General features: G+C 34.7%; 1 protein-coding gene across 3 annotated transcripts in view; it reads left to right on the plus strand.

Annotated features, from left to right (window-relative positions):
- Positions 1-695: 695 nt before the first annotated feature.
- Tnpo (transportin 1) overlaps positions 696-19,184 on the plus strand; it is a 491,580-nt gene continuing 473,091 nt past the window's right edge. For 2 of the 3 annotated variants that reach the window (XM_090390862.1, XM_090390864.1), the window contains exon 1: positions 911-1,221. In XM_090390862.1, coding sequence (XP_090246988.1) covers positions 1,105-1,221 — 117 coding nt within the window. In that variant the 5' untranslated portion in view covers positions 911-1,104. The other variant, XM_090390863.1, reaches the window with a different exon arrangement.

Raw genomic sequence — 19,184 nt, forward strand, 5'->3', positions numbered from 1 at the left:
AGACATATAACAAATGCGAGACTTGCCCATAGTCCCCCTTCCTGTAAAACGAATTCGAATTAGACCTTTCTCAGTTTTACAATCCCCCCCACACACAATAAAAACACACACATTGCAGATGGGAAATTAATATTATTATTATTACATTAATTCTCTTGGAGTCAAAGGCTTATCGAGGGACTTCACTCTAATTGGTATAAGGTTTATTCCAATTAGAGTGGAGGAGAAGGAATCGGAATCAATTCACCCGACTGGCTTATGGAAGATTCCGTTTAATCAAACATCTATATAAATGTTATATAAAAAATTAGTATAATTCATTCCAAGTTTCGTTTCTTTCATTTTGAACCATAAGACTATGTTTTCTTATGGAAGACCGGATCTGCTATTGATAGTCTGCTCCCAGTCCAGTCTTCAGAGGAGACTTATTCTAAAAATCAAATTACCTTTCCTCTAGAAGACGTTTTGTAAAGCAATGTTTTTATATATAAAAATTATAACTAATGGAAACAGAATGGAAATATTCTTAAAAAAATAGAAACATGAATTGCATTTATGCTTTCTATTTTTTGCCTTTGATAATATACAGTAAGTGTTTTAACTTTTTTTGAGGACTGTCGTGATTTTATAGATACAATTTATCGAGCAAAATAGATGGCGAATATAGCATTTTGAAAGATATGAATTGAAATAATTGATTGATATTGCGACGTTGCGCAAAGTGTAGTTTCGGATTCAATTAATCTATTAAAATTGTTTTTATAATTAATTTGTAGTGTTTATTATAATAGTGATTATACATGTGGGCATATTTATAATTCCAATTTCACTAATGTGTATAGAAAAAATTTGTGTCTTCTGTTAAACTGCACTGTTAGAGTACGCCGTATCTAGTCAAAGGTTGGTTTTGTAATAGTTATAAGATATATCTGGGTGTATAATAAGAAAATTTTGTTATCCAGGTCGTAACAATTAGAAAATCTTTAAATGTGTTTGTTAAAGTAACTATAACTCGTTCTTTCAGTTAAGCTGCTAATTAAATTTTATGAAAAAAGTTATATAGATTTTGTGTTTCAGTCCTAGTAGCCGGTGTATCCTAACAAAATGCGAGAGAAGATGGCTTTGGCATGGCAGCCACAAGAAGAAGGACTTTGTCAAATTTTAAAATTGTTGAAAGAGTCTCAGTCACCAGATACTGCGACGCAAAGAGCAGTACAGCAAGTATCCTTTTGTACTGATCATTAACCAATTCTGTTGTGGTGTTCGACATTTTTGGTTCACTGAAGGTTTTAATATGTGTGTGTTTATATAGATGTATGTGTTTGTACGCACACGTATCAAAAGACATACTAACAAACCTTTTGTATCTTTCCAATTTTGTGATATAATTTAGCGAGTTCAGAAAATATATAAACAGCATTATCCGTTCTGCGAAAAGGCATAATGTTAATATAGATCCGAGGAACATAAAACTATATCCTTATGCCTATCACACCTTAATTGCCTTTCAGAAAAGTGTTTTTGTCGAGTTCTTTCTTTCTTTCTTATTAGTTTTATACTCACTTGTGTTTTTCAGTAATATGATATATCAGTAATATGGTTTCTAATTTTAAGATGAAAATCTTCCAAGCAAGCAGTGCATAAAATGTACTTAGAGGCATTCGTCTTATGTTATATGCAAATATCTAATAGCCAACTGTTTGTTGCTGGCTGCTTAGCATTTTTAATTTTGGTACCAGATGTTTTTATTTTCATTGACTTATAATTCTGACAGCTTTATTATTATTATTATTATTATTATGACAGGAAACCTCCATGCAGTCAGGGATTTATCAAGGGAGGCTACATATTGCTCACATATCCTGCTGTACTTTCTTTTAAATTCATTCATACTATCTGTATCCGCCATCACCACGGGCAAGCCATTCCAGTCAAACACCGATATATGAGAAACTAATCTAGCCCTCATTCCCTTCTTGACTACATTCATTCTTATCCTTCTATATGCCTTCTTGGCTGCTCTCCATACTCCGTAAAATGAAAAGTTTCCCCTCTACTGGTATCCTCTATAACCCTTTTAGAAGTTTGTAGGCGTCTATCATATCACTGCCTTTTTTCCTGTTTGTTAGCATCTACAGTCCTCAAATTCTCATTCTTCTTATAATCTACATTTCACAGTCCCAGTGTCATTAACACTATCCTTTGCACTTTGGCCACTGTATATGCATCACCTCAGAAACCAGGAGACCACATCTAAACACAATAGTTTAGATGAGATTGTGTCAGAGCCTTGTAAAGAGGCAGAATGATTTCTTTATCCTTAGATGTCAATCTTAATTTCTTTGCAATCTTTACTCTATGGGCCCCTTAACTTCTACTTCCTATCTACTAAAATTCCAATATCCTTAGTCTGGTTAGTTTTTTCTAACATAATCCTGCCAATATAATATGCTATTGCAGTGTTCTCCCCAGAATTTTTTACCAGCCTGGTGGAATGAAGCATTAGCCGGGCATACAAAAATTTTGAATGAGTTAAGGAGGACTCTTTTTAATAACAAATTAAAATAGTAATTTTATTAGAAATTACTTTAAACAAGGATAATATTTTATATAGTAATTATAACAAACAAGACTAGGATTTTTCTTATTTTCTCATCTTCTTAGAAGCCCAGTTGTCAGCAGCTTTTTTGTAATTAAAATCTGTTGGATCTGGTCCCTCCAATGAAATCAGCATCATATTTAGTGTTCTGATTGATGTGATTCCTCATACAGGTTTTTATCCTTTTTAATGCAGAGAAACCCCTTTCGCATTCAGCTGTGCTCACAGGTATGGACAGTCCAAAAGCAGCTAGTTTTGTTAAATTTGGAAACGACTCTTTGAGCTCAGATGTTGTTTGCTAATTTCAGCAGTATTTGTCTTGGATTTAGATTTTTGTATGACTGTCCATTAATCATTTTTGATGCAACTGCCCATTCTAGTTTAGTGCTTTCATAGTTTAAAATTGTAGGACTTCCATTTCTAGAATAATAATCAAAAAGAATCTCAGAAGTCTCATGTTGATTATGACTTTCTGCATTGAAAAATCTTGAAAAGCAGGAAATGATTGGCATATCTGGAAATCTTGCTTCTAGGTGTTTAATAACTGTGCCTATGTATTTATCATATATTGTAGTCTTAAATGTAATAACATTAGAATCTGAATAATCAATGTGAAGGTCTGACCTTTCACCTGAAAGATGCTGATGAAGATTTTGAAAATGACTGCCAGGAGTGTCTTTCAATTCCATGGTGGATAGTTTTCTGGCTTCTAAGACTGGCTCTATTTGAGTTAAGTCAATATCTTGCCTTTGCCATGATCTAGACAAGTTAGATAAATGCGGTAACACATCAAAGCATCATTAGTGAAGCTATTAAATTGTATGTTCTGATATATTTACTTAAACCTTCAGCTGTGATATCATTTCGTTCGGTGGCCTCTCTTTCCAATGCATCTATAACACTCACCATGCGTTCTCTTAGAGACTGTATTGCAGAATCATGAGACAGCCATCTAGTGTCTCTAGCTATTTTAAGTTTAATCTGAGGACTGTTCAGTATATTTAGATTTGGGTTAAGCCAGCATCCTGACTGAGGAATTTTGGAAGAAGAAAAACAGTGGCTTTAAGAAGGCACTTCGGCAGCTGCTTGGGCACTAGCAAGAGCCAGTCAGTGGTTTACACAATGACAGTTGACCATGAGTCCATCTGTTTTATATCTGAGCAGTTTTGCAACTCCCTTTTTGCTTTCCAATCATGACAGCTGCTCCATCAGATCTAGGCCCAGTAGATTACAAGTTTTTAAGCCTAGACTGTCAAGGGTTTCAATTACTTTGTTAGTTATAGTCTCAGCTTTGTCATCAATGATATTGCAAGTTGATACAAAACTAACCTTGACCTCTTCTAAGTTGACAAACATATTTAATGTACATAATCAGCTGTTTAACTGAGATATCTGTAGTTTATCACATAAAACACTGAAATAATCTGCAGAATGTATATTTTTCTGTATTTCAGATCTAATTTCTGATGCTAAAATATCAATCAACTCTTGCATTATTCTTTCTGAGGTATAATGTGCATTTTTACCAACATTAAGATGTTCTAAGTAAGAACAGCCCATAGCCTTGCAATGCTCAAGCAATTTTTCAAATAATGTAGTATGTGGTGACTCATTTTTTGCTAACCAATACATAGATCTTAAAGCTCCCAGAAAAGCATCTCTCTCTCTCTCTCTCTCTGCAAGTTATTCAAAATTGAAATTGATTTTTCAATTTGCCCTATTCCAGTTTCTTCTAGTATACGTTTTTCAATTATCTTTGAACAAGAATCAGTGTGTAACTTGCTTTGTTTTTGATCAACCAAGCTTTCTTTTCAAAGTCTTGTGCATGGCATAGTTACCCAAGCCACTTCCTTGTTTGTGGGTCGTCTCTTTCCATATTTCATACATGTGGAACATATCATTCCATTATCTTTCACCACTAACCAATGGAATTTTTTAAACTACTCACTGTTAATACCTGATAAGCGGTGTTTACACACACATTTTACATTTGAAAGAGACTGCAGAAATCGACAATTCTGTTGTTGGTTTGATGTCTTCGCTACTATGCTTATCGGTTTCATCTTTCTTAAAATAACTTAAGAGTGTGGTTTTCTGACTTGACTTTTTACTCATTATGGAGTAATTTAATAAATACAAAATATCATTGTTATTAAATTAATTCAGAACAAATCACTGAATTGTGCACTGACAGTAATACCCAAGACACATAACGCACGTTATGTCGCAATATTACTATTTATAAGTATCAATTACTAGGAATGGAAATTGGTATCACTAGAGATTAATGTCATAGTTCTCTAGAGTTTTTTCGAAAATTTTCCAAGATCACAACTATGTTTTGATGCGCAGGCCTATTTTCTTTTAAAAATAAAATATTAAATACTTGACTCATGATCTTCGAACAAAAACTATTAAGAAAAATTCTTCTTATAATGCTATCTTCTATCGAAGGTCAGCGACCATCTTGGTGAACAAACTGCGCTCCTGTGCTAATCTGAGCAGTTGTGCACTGCTCTTTCCTGTCCACATCTTGATGTTGTCAAACCATGATATTCTTTTTCTTCCTCTAGTTCCTTTGCCATCAATTCTTCCTATCAAAATAGTTTGTAGAAGTTAGTATTTGCTGTTTCTCATGATGTGGCCAAGATATGATGTTTTTCGTTTCTTGATTATCTGTACAAGATGTTTAGCTTTGCCAATGGATTTTAAGACATCTTCATTGGTAATTTTTTCTGTCCATGATATCTTTAGCATTCTTCTGTATAGCCACATCTCATCTCAAAGGCTTCGATTTTCTTGATGGTTGTCGCCTTCAATGTCCATGTTTCAACTCCATAGAGCAGAATAGACCACACGTAGCATTTCAGCATTCGGCATCTGACTTCCACGTTTAGGTCTTTATTGCAGAATAGCGTTCTCATTTTCATGAAGGACTGCTGTTTAACTTCCATCCTTGTCTTTATATTTATTTCTGGATCCCACCGTTCATTAAGCCTGCAACCAAGATATATCTTGACACTTGATCGATATTTTTCCCATTGAGTGTCAGTTTCATTGATGAGGCTGGATGTTTGCTGATGATCATGTATTTTGTCTTGTTGATGTTTATATTTATTCCCATTCTTTGGCTTTCTATGTATACTCTGTCAATGAGTTTTTGGAAATCCATAATGTTATCTGCAATTAGCACGGTGTCATCTGCATATTGTAGGTTGTTAACAATCTTTCCATTTATTGTGATTCCCTCTGGACATTCTTCCAATGCTTTTTTTAAAGATTACCTCTGCGTATATGTTGAACAGGAGTGGTGAGAGCACACATCCTTGTTTCACTCCTCTTTTGATGTTAATATCACTGGTGGTAATGTTGTCTAATTGAACGGTAGCTGACTGATTCCAATACAGATTTGTTATTAGTCTTGTGATATATCTTGGTTGCTGGCTTAATGAACGGTGGGATCCAGAAATAGATATAAAGACAAGAATGGAAGTTAAACGGCAGTCCTTCATGAAAATGAGAACACTATTCTGCAATAAAGACCTAAACATGGAAGTCAGATGCCGAATGTCAAAATGCTACGTGTGGTCTATTCTGCTCTATGGAGTTGAAACATGGACATTGAAGGTGACAACCATCAAGAAAATCGAAGCCTTTGAGATGTGGCTATACAGAAGAATGCTAAAGATATCATGGACAGAAAAAATTCAACAAATAAGGCTAGATGAACAAGACATAAGATGAAGGACTTCTATTAAGTTAGTATGTCTGACTTTGTTGAATGCTTTTTCAAAATCTATGAAACACATAAAGACAGATTTGTTTTTCTATGCATTTTTGTATCAGTATTTGGGTACAGAAAAGGGCCGCCTCTCTCTAGTACCAAAACCATTCCGAAAGTCGAACTGTGTTTCACTTAGAGTTTCTTCACTTTTTCTATAAATGCGATTCTGAATTACTTTCAAAAATATTTTTAATGTTTGGCTCATTAGACTAGTAAGTCGGAAGTCACCACAGGAATTCGCTTTGGGTTTCTTTGGGATAGTGATGTAGATTTGAGCCAATCTGATGGAAATTCATCACTTTCATATATTTTGTTAAATAGTTTTTCAAGAAGTTTGATGTTATCTGGTTCTATTAATTTTAAAAATTCTGTTTGCACACCATCTGATCCACTGGCTTTTCCTGTTTTACTTGTTTGTATAGCATTCTCTATTTCACATTTCATGATTGCTGGTCCTTGAATGTTATGTTTTATATTTATAGGCTTCTGTCTAGTATCATTGAAAAGTTCTGTTACATATTTTATCCAAATCTGTGCTTTATTCTCTTCTTCTAGAACTATTTTTCCATTTTCGTCTCTTAGAGACACTATTTGCTTTTTCCTGAGTTTTCTGGAAATTTCGTTGATTTTCTTATACAGATTGAAATTATTATGTTTCTTCTGAAGCAGTTCAATTTCAGTACATAAATTTTTCATCCAATTTTCCTTGGCTTCTTTTATTTTTTTCCTTGATGATGTTATGTGTTTCTGTATATCTGGCTAGGTCTTTGTTTTTGAACATTCTTCTTGTATCAATAAGAGAAAGGATCTCATCTGTCATCCATTCCTGTTGTTTTATATTATTTACATAACCTACTTCTTCAATACTTGTTGTTACGATGGCATTCTTTAAGCTATTCCAAAGAGATTCCACTCTTTTATTTTCTTCTATGTTAATCTGTTGTAATCGCAGGTTAAGCTGTGGCTTGGCACTTTTATTTATGTTCGGGTCTTTCAGTTTTTCTACATCAATTTTCTTTTTCTTCTTTTGTGATTTTTTAGCTGATTTTAATCTAAGACATACTTCTGCAACTATGGGATTGTGGTCTGATGAGATATCTGCTCCAGGATAAATCTTTGCACTCTTTATACTACTGTGGAATCTTTTATTTATCAGTATGTAATCAATTTGATTTCTGACAATGTTATGTCAGTTATCTTGAGGCGATTTCCAAGTGTACAGTCTTCTGGGTAGAAAAATAAATGTAGATTTTTAACATCGATTTTTGCCTTCGATTCGAATTCGCTCAATTTATTTCTTTCAAACATCAAAATTATGTCTCTTTCATAAAAGATGTACTTTGCAACCGATACTGTTGTATTCGAGATCCCGATTTTTGTCTTCTTCCGTGTACGGATTGGTGTGCATCAAAGTGAATATCCGAAGCTCTCGAGATTAGCTTGCAATGCAAAAAATTGAGCTGGTCTCACAAGTATCGAGACTCTCTGGTTCAATTTCTCATCACTATTAATTAAAAAATGTCTTAAATTATTTTTCCATTCTTGCTCATTATTTAGCCATGTCAATTCACAACATTAATTAGCCGGGCGGTCAGTAAAACCAGCTGGGCGGTTTGCCCATTCAAAAGGTCCTGGAGAGATTTGATGGAATGAGATATCCAATAGCTATCTCATTACATCAAAGTGCATAACTTTATATTTACTAACATTTGAACTAACAGCTATTTTCATGTGCCCAAAGATTATCCTGCTATCTTTGCATTATCAGCAAATAGCTGTATGTCACCTGTTAAATCCTTCACACTACCACTAATGTAAAGAATGAATAATGATTAACATAGATAAAGGAATAATGCATGTGATACACTACTGGTTATCTTAAATCTTGCAGACATATCCCCCATATACCACTTTTTGATATCTATCAGTCACCCATCCTGTTATCCATACTACTTTTTCTTCTCTTCATGGATTAGGCATTTTTGTGTTCCGGCTTCACTGATCTTCCTCTCTCTTTCCCTTTTGTCTATATATATATCCACCTCTTTTGGTAGCTGATATTTTTCCATCCTAAACATTTCTCTCTATATTCCTTGATCTTTTCATTTACATTGTAAATATCTAGTTCATTTCTGATATCTTCATTTCTTATATATTCCAATTTTGTGCATCCATTAATTGCTCATAAAAATCTCATTTCTGCAGCCAGTATTTTACTTTCATCTTTCTTTTTAATGGCCCATGTTTCTGAACCATATATTAGAGTGGGAGTGGCCATTACTTTATAAAATTTTAGTTGAGTTTCTTGTCTTGTGTTTTTTATTCAATGTCCTTTTAATTGTTTCGCAGATTTTCTGAAGTTTCTTTATTTTTTCATCTTTATCTTTTAATATGTTATTATGCAGCCTAAATAATTAAACTCTTTGTCATCTGTTCTATTATTTTCATTTCTATAACTATTTTTGAACTAACATGATCTCAACCTTTAAATGCCATGATTTTTGTTTTCTTTTGTGAAATTTTTAAATTGTGTTGTCGGCTTATTTTATTTAATTCATGAACTGATTTTTGAAGGTTGTCTTGTAATATAATCTGATCATCTGCATACAGCATTGTATTGATAACTTCTTCTGGTTGACTGGATACTACCTTGTTTTATTGTTGTTTTCTATATTTTAATAATCTGCCTTGATTTATTTCAATCTCTTCTGCTAATTTATTACCTAACTGTATTTTTGCATTTTTATATAAACTTTGTATAGCTTGTACCAAATGTAATGGATATCCTTGTTTTTTTTTCATTATATTCCATAGTTTTCCTCTGTATAATTCATTTTACTTGATCTTCCATGTCTGAAACCATTTTATTCTTCTGAGAGTAGATTGTTTGCAATATTTCAGTCTTTTATTCAGGATTTTACTATAAATTTTGTAACTTGTGTTTAATAAACTTATTCCTCTGTAATTTTCGCAGTCATCTCTGTCTCCTTTCTTAAATATATTTAAATATATTAATTTTCCAAACTAATAGTTTATAATCCAATCCCATATCCTCGAACTTATGTAACAGGCTTTCATGCTGTCAAAAGCCTCACCAAAGCCTAAATCATATTGTATCCATTCTTGTCTTCAGGTGACCAAATCTCTGTATAGTAGTCCATATATGGCCTAATCAGAGCCCTATACAGTGGAACAAGAATCTCCTTAATTCTACAAATCAGTGTCCTCTGCATCATACCCAGAATTCGGTGTGTTGCTCTCACAATTTCGGCAATGTGTTCTCTAAATTTTAGATCCTTATCCACCATCACCCCTAGATCTCTCATTTTCTTCACTTCCAACAATATATCTCCACCAAGCGTAAATTCTACATCCCAGTTTTATTTCCCAAATTTTAAAATTTTAGAAAATTTTAAAACTTCTTGTCTCATCCATAATATTATTATAAATGTGAGCACATTACTAAACATAACCTATGCTTTTTATTGCAAAGTATAGATTCTTTTAATCCATTTCTGTATGCGATTTCTTGCCAACTTTTGCAAAATCTTCACCACCACCACCACCACCACTCGAGATACTGATAGGTCAATAATCTATTTACATCAGTGTTTGCACCACTCTTGTGCAATAGGGTCATCATATATTCTTTCCAGTCTTGTGGAATATTCCCTGCCTGATGTTCAAATTATACAGCCAGGTCGAAGAATAGCCAATTCAGCTGAACACTCTTTTAGCATCTCTTGTGATATCCACTCAGCCCTATTTTGCTGAGTTCATATTCAGCATGTGCAACAGCTCTAACACCTCCTCCTCATATACTAGAGTTTCTTCATCCTGTAGAGAGAGAGCATTGAGCTCTATGTTGCACACACTAAGCTGATAGCTTCAAACCTAAATAGAATTTATTTGGGTTGTCTTTATTGTGTAGAGCCAGTTTTTTTTTTTTTTTCATACTTGCAATGAACTGGCATTCCCACTATGGGAATGGGGGAATGCCAGTTCAGTGTTGCAAAATGTAAGGTTTTAAAATTTGGGAAACAAAGCTGGAATGTAGAATTTACACTTGGTGGAGATATATTGTTGGAGGTGAAGAAAATAAGAGATCTTGAGGTGATGGTGGATCTAAATGGTGGAAAGGTTGAGGAGATGCAATTTACAGGGTCTCTAGTGGATAGGAGGAACAGGGGTGATATGATAGAGAAATACAAAGTTGGTAAGGAGTTGTTATAGAATCAGTGTTGAAGAGGTTTTTCATAAAACGGTCACAGATCATGGGAGACCACAAGGTCATCCCTGGAAGCTGTATAAGGAGGGTGTGAACAGGGAAGTGAGGAGCAGGTTTTTTTGCATGCAGAGTTGTGAATGATTGGAATGCCTTGCCTGAGAGTGCGGTGTCTGCAGAGAATTTGAATGTGTTCAAGGTGCAGTATGATAAACAGTGTGTATGACAAAGGGACCTCCTAAATGAGTCTTTGAATTCATAGGGTCTTAGAGTAATAATAATTTTCTTAACTGGCAACTTTAATGCCCAGTACTTAATTGAAGCATTATTATTATACAGTCACCTTCATGGAGTCCGGAGATTCATTGTGGGAAACCTAATCTAACCACACAATGTATCATACCTCTCCTTGAATCTATTAACAGACAAAGCACTCACCACGGTCTCTGGCAATCTATTCCACTCATTCATAACTCTCCAAGCAAAAAATATATAGTCCTCACACCTCTACTGACTACACCTTTATTCAACTTCCAGAACCCGTGTTCTGGTCCCTCTAGCCAAGTGCTGAAACATTTCCCCTCATCTATCTTATAAAACCCTTTAAGCAACTTAAATGTTTTTATCATATCCCCTCTTTTTCTCCTGTCAACCAACTTCTGCAATCTACACACTCTCAATCTATCCTTATAGGGAACATTCCAGAGGCCGTTTACCATTTTGGTCACTTGCCTCTGAATCCTCTTCACCTCTTCCTCATCTCCAAGAAATCCAGGGGACCAGACTTGAGCAAGTAATCTAATCCAGATGTGGGTGTATTGAGGCCTTATAAAAAGGGATAACTTCCTTATCTCTACTTGTATATGTGTTCTTCAATAGACAGCTAATCTTATGGGTTACCTTAGCAGTATGTCCACTAAACTTTAATTCTGTCTACCACCATCCCTAAATCTCTAGCTTAATCTATTTCCTGGAGTACAGTGCCATCAATGTGATACACAGCTTGTAATCTCTTTATCACAAAATGCATAACTACATTTCTCCACATTAAACCGATACCCATTATCTATTGCCCAAGCTGACAACATATTTAAATCATCCTGCAAGCTCTCCACATTGCCTTGATTAACTATTTTATTTCGGGTTATTTCCTATATCATTTATGTACAAATTAAACAGCAATGGTTCCAACACCAAACCTTGCAAAACACCCTAGTCACCTGTTTTCGCATTGCTTCTGCCCCTCCAACTAAGGGGCAGGCTGACCGAGCACCTGCGGGTGGTGCCAAAATTAAGACCGGCACCAGAAAATTCATCAAAACATATTTGCGATTGACAATGAGCAGTGTCAGATTAAATTCGTTAGTCTTGTTATCTATTGAAAATGCTGTTGCTCAAAAAATACATTAGTGAAAGAATAAAAGTTTTCGCAGATTTCAAATAAAGAAAAAAAAAATCTAAATTATAATTGATTAACAAATTTAATAAGCCAAAAGGCTATTTTACCAGCGAGATTGTTAATAGAAAGGGGGATGGTAAATCCCTTTATGTTTTAATAACCGGGTATGAAACTCGAATTGAAATCCATAGAGTTTCATGCCGAAAAAACTATCGGCAGGCCCAAGTGTAAATGATCACTTGAGTAGTACCACACCAGGGCAACTCCAAGCAAAGGTGGAGCAAGCTCCCTCACTAACTTTAATATTCTCTCATAATGTAAAAGCCAGCTCCTAAGAGATGTATATATATTGTTTTTACATTATGAGAAGAGGTCACTACCCACACCGGCTTCAACCTTTTTTGAGGTCTCATCAGTGAGTAGGTAGACCTGGAATATCAAGGTTTTTCGGCATGAAACTCTATGGATTTCGATCCGAGTTTTGTACTCGGCTATTAAAACATAAAGGGATTTACCATCCCCCTTTCTTTTAACAATTTCGCCGGTAAAATAGCCTTTTGGTTTAATAAATTTGTAATTTACATTAAATATAGGAGTACACCACTTTGGCAATTCGATAGTACAGGTATGTAAGTTCATGTTCATTTAAAACCTTGATATTCCAGGTCTACCTACTCACTGATGAGACCTCAAAAAAAAAAGGTTGAAACCGGTCTGGGTAGTGACCTCTTCTCATAATGTAAAAACAATATATATACATCTCTTAGGAGCTGACTTTTACATTATGAGAGAATATTAAAGTTAGTGAGGGAGCTTGCTCCACCTTTGCTCGGAGTTGCCCTGGTGTGGTACTACCCAAGTGATCCTTCACTTGGGCCTGCCGATAGTTTTTTTGGCATGAAACTCTATGGATTTCGATCCTAGTTTCGTACCCGGCTATTAAAACATAAGGGGATTTACCATCCCCCTTTCTATTATAATTGATTAAATTAAAATCACAGTGTAAAATCAATAATTTTTGTTTGTAATCATTTTTATTTGTTTCTCTTTTATGTAGTATATCTGAGTGAATAAAAATTATAAGTTGAAATAATGAAGTTATGAATAATGAAAGTACTTAAGTGTTGGGAAAAAAAAAACTTAGGGGCATCCCACACGGAGTCTGTTCAGGGCACGATACTATCTTGGTTCGTCACTGTCCATATACCACTTTTTGATATCTATCCAGCAGCCACCCTCTTATCCACACAAGAGAATGTTTTTCAAAATGTTCCTTAGAAAAATTGGCTAGGGAAGCAGAGAGCCCATTACTATACTCTCTATCTGTTTGTATATCATGGTTTGGTTTCAACATTCTGACATCTTAGCATTTTGGAAATGTCCCATCCCCTTCTACAACATTATTGATCTGTTCAATTTTGCCAGTTGTCATATTATTCAATTAATAATTTAATGTTTATTAATTATTTAGCATTGGAAGCCAGTGGAATGATAATCTGTAATACCTAAAAATAAATTCATACTCCTCCCATAGTATGTGTTAGATTAGATTTCAAGGCACTTCCAGATACCACTAGTAACTCATGCTTTCACAGAAAAAAAAAAGTTCTCTCTGTTTCAAAATAGGAACATAGGTCAACAGATATAGCTAAATTAATATAGATCATGAATGTGAAATTAATCATTTATTAGTATAAAATTTCCACTGATTACATAGGCAAAGTGGATACTAGATCCAACATTTCAAAGCCGAATGTTTGTAGAAACTATGAAAGTTCCATAAGTTGACCTGCGTGCCTACAAGAATACAATCTTTGGCATCCCCAAGTTTCCTTAGCTTGCACTACTTAAGAAATGAGCTGCCCAAGAGTCTATATATTTGCCTTTTATTAGTGCATTTGATAAAGGTTTCACTGGCCTGATAGCTGTTTCAAACATGTTGGTTCACTTCAGATACCATGCAGAAAGCTCTTTGTTTTAGTAATTACTTTTATGCACCAACTGAGAGTTCACTTGGAAAAAATATATTCCTCTGACATTTCGATTTCCTTAGTACTGAACAAGAGTTTTTGCTCTCTTAAGCTTTCTGCTTGGTCTCTGAAGAGAACCAACCAGTTTAAAACAGCTGTCGGGTCAGTGAAACCTTTATCAAATTCATTAATAAAAGGCGAATATATGGATGCGTGGGCAGCACTCATGTCTTTTAAGTAGTGCAAGCAAGCTAAAGCAACTCTGGGATGCCAAGGATTGCATTTTTGTAAACTCTCAGGTCAACTTACAAAACTTTCATAGTTTATACAAACATTTGACTTTGAAATAATGTTGGATCTAGTATCCACTTTGCCTATGTAATTTTCAAGAATAAGTATGATAGCTGGTGTGTGTAGTATGTGGCCTCTCTCTCTCTCTCTCGATGAGTCTCTGACTCCCTGGAGGTCTTTTTTAATAATTTCCACCCATGTTTTATATGCGGCTTCAGTATAAAAATGGAATAACATAAAGACATAACAGAAGAAAATTCAGAAATGTGCCACCAAAGATTTAACAGGCTAACAACATCATCATCAAATTCCTGCATGTACCCTCAAGGGGTGTACAGGATATTATTATTATTATGTGACACCTCCAGGAAGTCCAAAGGGAGAGTGTACCAACAGCATCGAATGATTAAATCCCTTCCAACTACTAACCATGCTCAAACTTGCTTAACTTTTTGCGTGAGCCATTAGTAGCAGAGGCTCTACCAATCAACCACTCTTTGTTGGCATGATAGTACTATATGAAAAATTTACATCATTACTAACTTCTCATCTACAATTTTCCTCCAAATCAGTCTGTTCTTACCTGTCAAGACTCTCCAACATTATCAGATCTTATATTTCTATCTTTTAAGGCACTTTTTTCCATATCAATCCACCTATATCTTGGTCTTTCTCTCAGTGTTTTTACTACCAACCTGGCAGAGAACACTTGTTTTGGTAAATCTTTCCTTGCCCATTCTGTTTAAGTGACCATACCATTCGAGATTAGCTCTGGTAACGCATTCCTGGATGCTGACAATGTCGTTCTTATCTAATATCCTCATTTTTAATGTGATATTACCATTGATGCCATCTGTGCATGCCTCTAATCTTTCTCAGGATCTCATATCTTCAGTCTCTAGTTTTTCTGGTCAAGTGTTTTACTTCTGACCCAGCTCTCAGATCATCCATAAGTTAAAATTGATATGAACACTGTCTTGTATACAGCTAATTTAGTGTTTTGCCTAATTTCTCTCTTATTCCATATAAATTTATTCAGTTGACTTCCTACCATACCAGCTTTGTTGATTGTGTTGTCTATTTCCATATTTAATTTACCATCTTCACTAAAAATCATGCCTAAGTAGCTGAAATGTTTTACTTATTCTATAGGTTATCCATTCACAATGCAGTTGATATTTTCAATGCTGCCTATTTTTATTGTCTTTGTCTTATTATTGCTGACCTTCATACCATATCTATTACAACAGTTATTCAATTTAGTCAGGGAATATTGCAGCCTTGTAGCAGATTTATTTCGAAGTATAACATCATCTGCATAAAGATGTTAATGTCAGCAAAGAGCTGACATTAATATCTCCAATTTTGATATCAGATTTAATACCACTTTTCTTCATGATGCGATCCATATAGATAATGAATAACAGAGGGGATAATGTATATCCTTGTCTGACACCAGATTTAAAATTAAACCATCTTCCTGTACTGTCTTCAATTTTAACTGCTGACTTACAACTCAAATAAAGACTAATTGCCTTTTCCAAATCTACAAAACTTAAATACAGATCTTTGTTATATTCCCATGATTGCTCAACTTTTGTCGTCAAGGAAAAATCTGATCCTGACAGCACTGTTTGGCCTGAATTCAGCCTGTTCTTCACCAAACTTTTCTTCCTGATTCCTTCTCAACCGTTTCTCAAGTATACTTGCGTAAATCTTACCAGGAACACTCGGTAGAGAAATACCTCTATAATTCTCATATTCTGTTTTATTTCCCTTTTTATATATGGGTACTATAAGAGTCCTTCTCCAATCATCCAGAATTCATCCCTCTGTTCAGACCTTTTGAAGTATGCAGTGCAGCCATTGTAAGACCTCAATACTACTTGAGCATTTCTGGTTAAATATCATTTACTGGAACTACTGAGTCTACTGAATATTATCTACCTGTCATTGCCTTTCCACATTTCATGCCTTTGATGGCTTTTTTTTTACTTCAGGTATGGATATATATATATTCCTGACTGCATGCCTGGTCAGTGTTTTTTACCACTCTGCTGTCACTGATTGTTTCATTTAGCAATCTTTTGAAGTAATTACTCCATACGTCAAGGATATATTTTTCTCCAGTTTTCATGTCACCTTTATCATCTCTAATTCCTTTTACAGCATTCTTTCCTCCATTTCTGAGCTTCTTCAACAACCTTCAGTATATCTTGCCACCTTTTTGATATTTATTTTCTATGTTCTTACCTAAGTCTTCCCATAACTTTTGTTTAGCTTGTTTTACACAGTGTTTAGGTTTCTTCCATTTGTCTGTATTCTCTAAGAGCACAAGCTGAATTATTTGCCAGGAACTTTTGATATACTTTTTTCTTTCCTTTACTGCCTCTTTACCTTCCTTTGTCCACCATGGAGTTCTGATTTTTCTATCCTTGCTGACAACCTCAAGACATGCCACTCTGGTGGAATCAATCAATGCTTGCTTCAGGGTTTGCCACTGGATTTCCAAGGTTTGGTTCCTGTTTCCAAACTCTTTCATTTTTTCTGGAATGATGTTTGTGCATTTTAGTCTATAGTTCACATCTGAGAGCTGCTCAACTTTTATTCGCTTTAAAACTTTCTTACACGTTCTTCTTTTCAATACGAAATTCAATTTTATCTTGTTAGACTAAATGGTGATCACTTCCAATTTCAAATCCTCTGTACACTCTTAGCTTTGCTCTTTTTTCCAAATTTTTCTAAAATATTTTTGTATGTCTGACAATCATTTGTTATTCTGCTATTTAGATCCACAACAAGGACCAACTTTTCCTTTTTCATTGTGTCAGTTGCTTTCTCGAAAGCCTCAAAAAAAATTTCCACCTCTTCTACCTTAGTAAATCCTTCTATTGGCCCATAGGCATAAATAAGTCTCATTGTCCAGTTTCCCATTCTGATATTTGCCCACATCATTCTACTTGAGACTGCCTGCCATTCAAGAAGATTGGTTCGTATTTAGTGTTGAATACTATGGGTACTCCTTTTCCTTGATTATCATTGCCTGAATATAACATTTTGAATTTATTGCTCAGAAAGATCTCACCAGTTTTTGTCTTTTTTGTTTCATCGCTCTTATTATGTCGATCTGGTACTTATCTAATTCCTCAGCTAGCTCTATTTCTTTGCCATTCAGGCTTCTTATGTTGATAGTACTCATCTTGAATTTGGTGATGTCATGTTGAGGTGTGTTTTAGGATTTGTTCCAGTAGCTGACTTTTCGCTGTTTGCCCTGGTTTCCTGGCGAAAACTACTGGGGCCTTGTTTAACGGGTGACCCTTGCAGCCGGCATGAAATTCTGTCATGTTGTACCACCATATTATATTTTGGACTAACAGTGGTCAAAAAAAAAAATAAATAAACATGAATGATTAATTAATTAGAGAAGTGCTACTTCTCCTAAAAAGCATACACATAACTTGTTGAACCATTTCATATCAGCATGATTTAATAATTCTTCACAGCTTCCTCCATTGTGTGAAATGATGTTTTTCCAAAAGATCTTGTGTTTAGAGGAGAGCTATTCAGGTTCATGAAATTTGATGTATGTTTTATGTTTATTTTTATGTTGGAACATGATATTAGTTATAATCTGCCAGTCTTGAACAGAAATTCAGTAGATACCATTATTATTAGCTTTTCTCTTTTCTTCATATTTTTGAAAACAGTGCTGATTTCCTTCTCTGCTGTTTAAATATCCAACTAGGATCAGTTTCCTTTTTTTTTTTTCCTTTGTAATCTGTGTTTCTAATGGCTTGAAAAATCACTCTACTTCTTTCTTAGCAGAACCTCCTGTAGGACTTAAGGTTAAAATTCTCATTGTCTAATCTTCCTGAATTTAAAATTTGTCCACTTTCATTCGGATTGTAATTTCCTGCCTTTCAAGAAGTTTATCTGTGTATTTAGTGTTGAATATTATAATTTGTTGATATTTGAATTTTTTATGTATCAATATAAAACACTTGGTTAACAAAGGATGATTTGGTCATAGGGACAGAATGCAAGGGTGCAAGGGATATATTTTCAGGGAGGTCAGAGAGACAGAATGGTGGAAGAAGTTTTGCCAATGATGATAGCGGTAGAAGAATTGAAGTACATCAGGGGGTAGTAATGGATGAAGAGAAGGAAGTTCATCTGAGGCTATCCAGTGTGAGATGGAGGCCAGCAGGAGGAAATGCAAGTTGGTTTTTAGGTGTCAGAGGATAGTATGCATTGACAGATTAGCACAGTTGAGTTTAGAACAAGTATTTTTATGGGAATACAATTTAGAGGAATGGTCAGAGAAAGAGAGAGAAAGGAAATGAAATTTGTGCATCTGATAAGAGAGAATTATCTGAAACAGCATGTAATGGTGGGGGGACTTGAGGTTCGAGAGTGCGGGATTTGATGACAGCCTTTGCAGTACCTAATGCAACAGTAACATTGCCTTCACTGGAGAAAGTGAACGTGAGCTGGTAGATGCCAAACATGCAGAATTATCTTTTAAGAAGAGATATATGTATGGAATTACAAAGCAAGTTATTATGACAAACAGAGGAGTTTTAAAATTGGAATACTCTGGGTAGGTATATTACTAATAATACAAGACACAATCTGACGTGGAAAATCTTCATATTTAATTGTAAAATTTTTGCCTGCTTTTCACAGACTTCTTCATTACAAAATGGAACATCAATTAGACAACAGAAAATTCTAAAAATACCTGCCATTCTGAAGTAAGGTAACAAAAATGGTCAATGTTTTCCTAATTAGAAAAAAAAAGTACACACACGTTTTCTCACTGGTGCAGGACACTAGAGTGTACAGAGGATTTGAAATTGGAAGTGATCACCATTTAGTTTTATTATTATGTGACACCTCTAGGGAGTCCAAAGGTT

Source organism: Typopeltis vanoorti, chromosome 3, assembly GCF_054136105.1.
Source record: "Typopeltis vanoorti isolate ZY-2024b chromosome 3, IOZ_Tvanoo_1.0, whole genome shotgun sequence".
Lineage (NCBI taxonomy): Eukaryota > Metazoa > Arthropoda > Arachnida > Uropygi > Thelyphonidae > Typopeltis > Typopeltis vanoorti.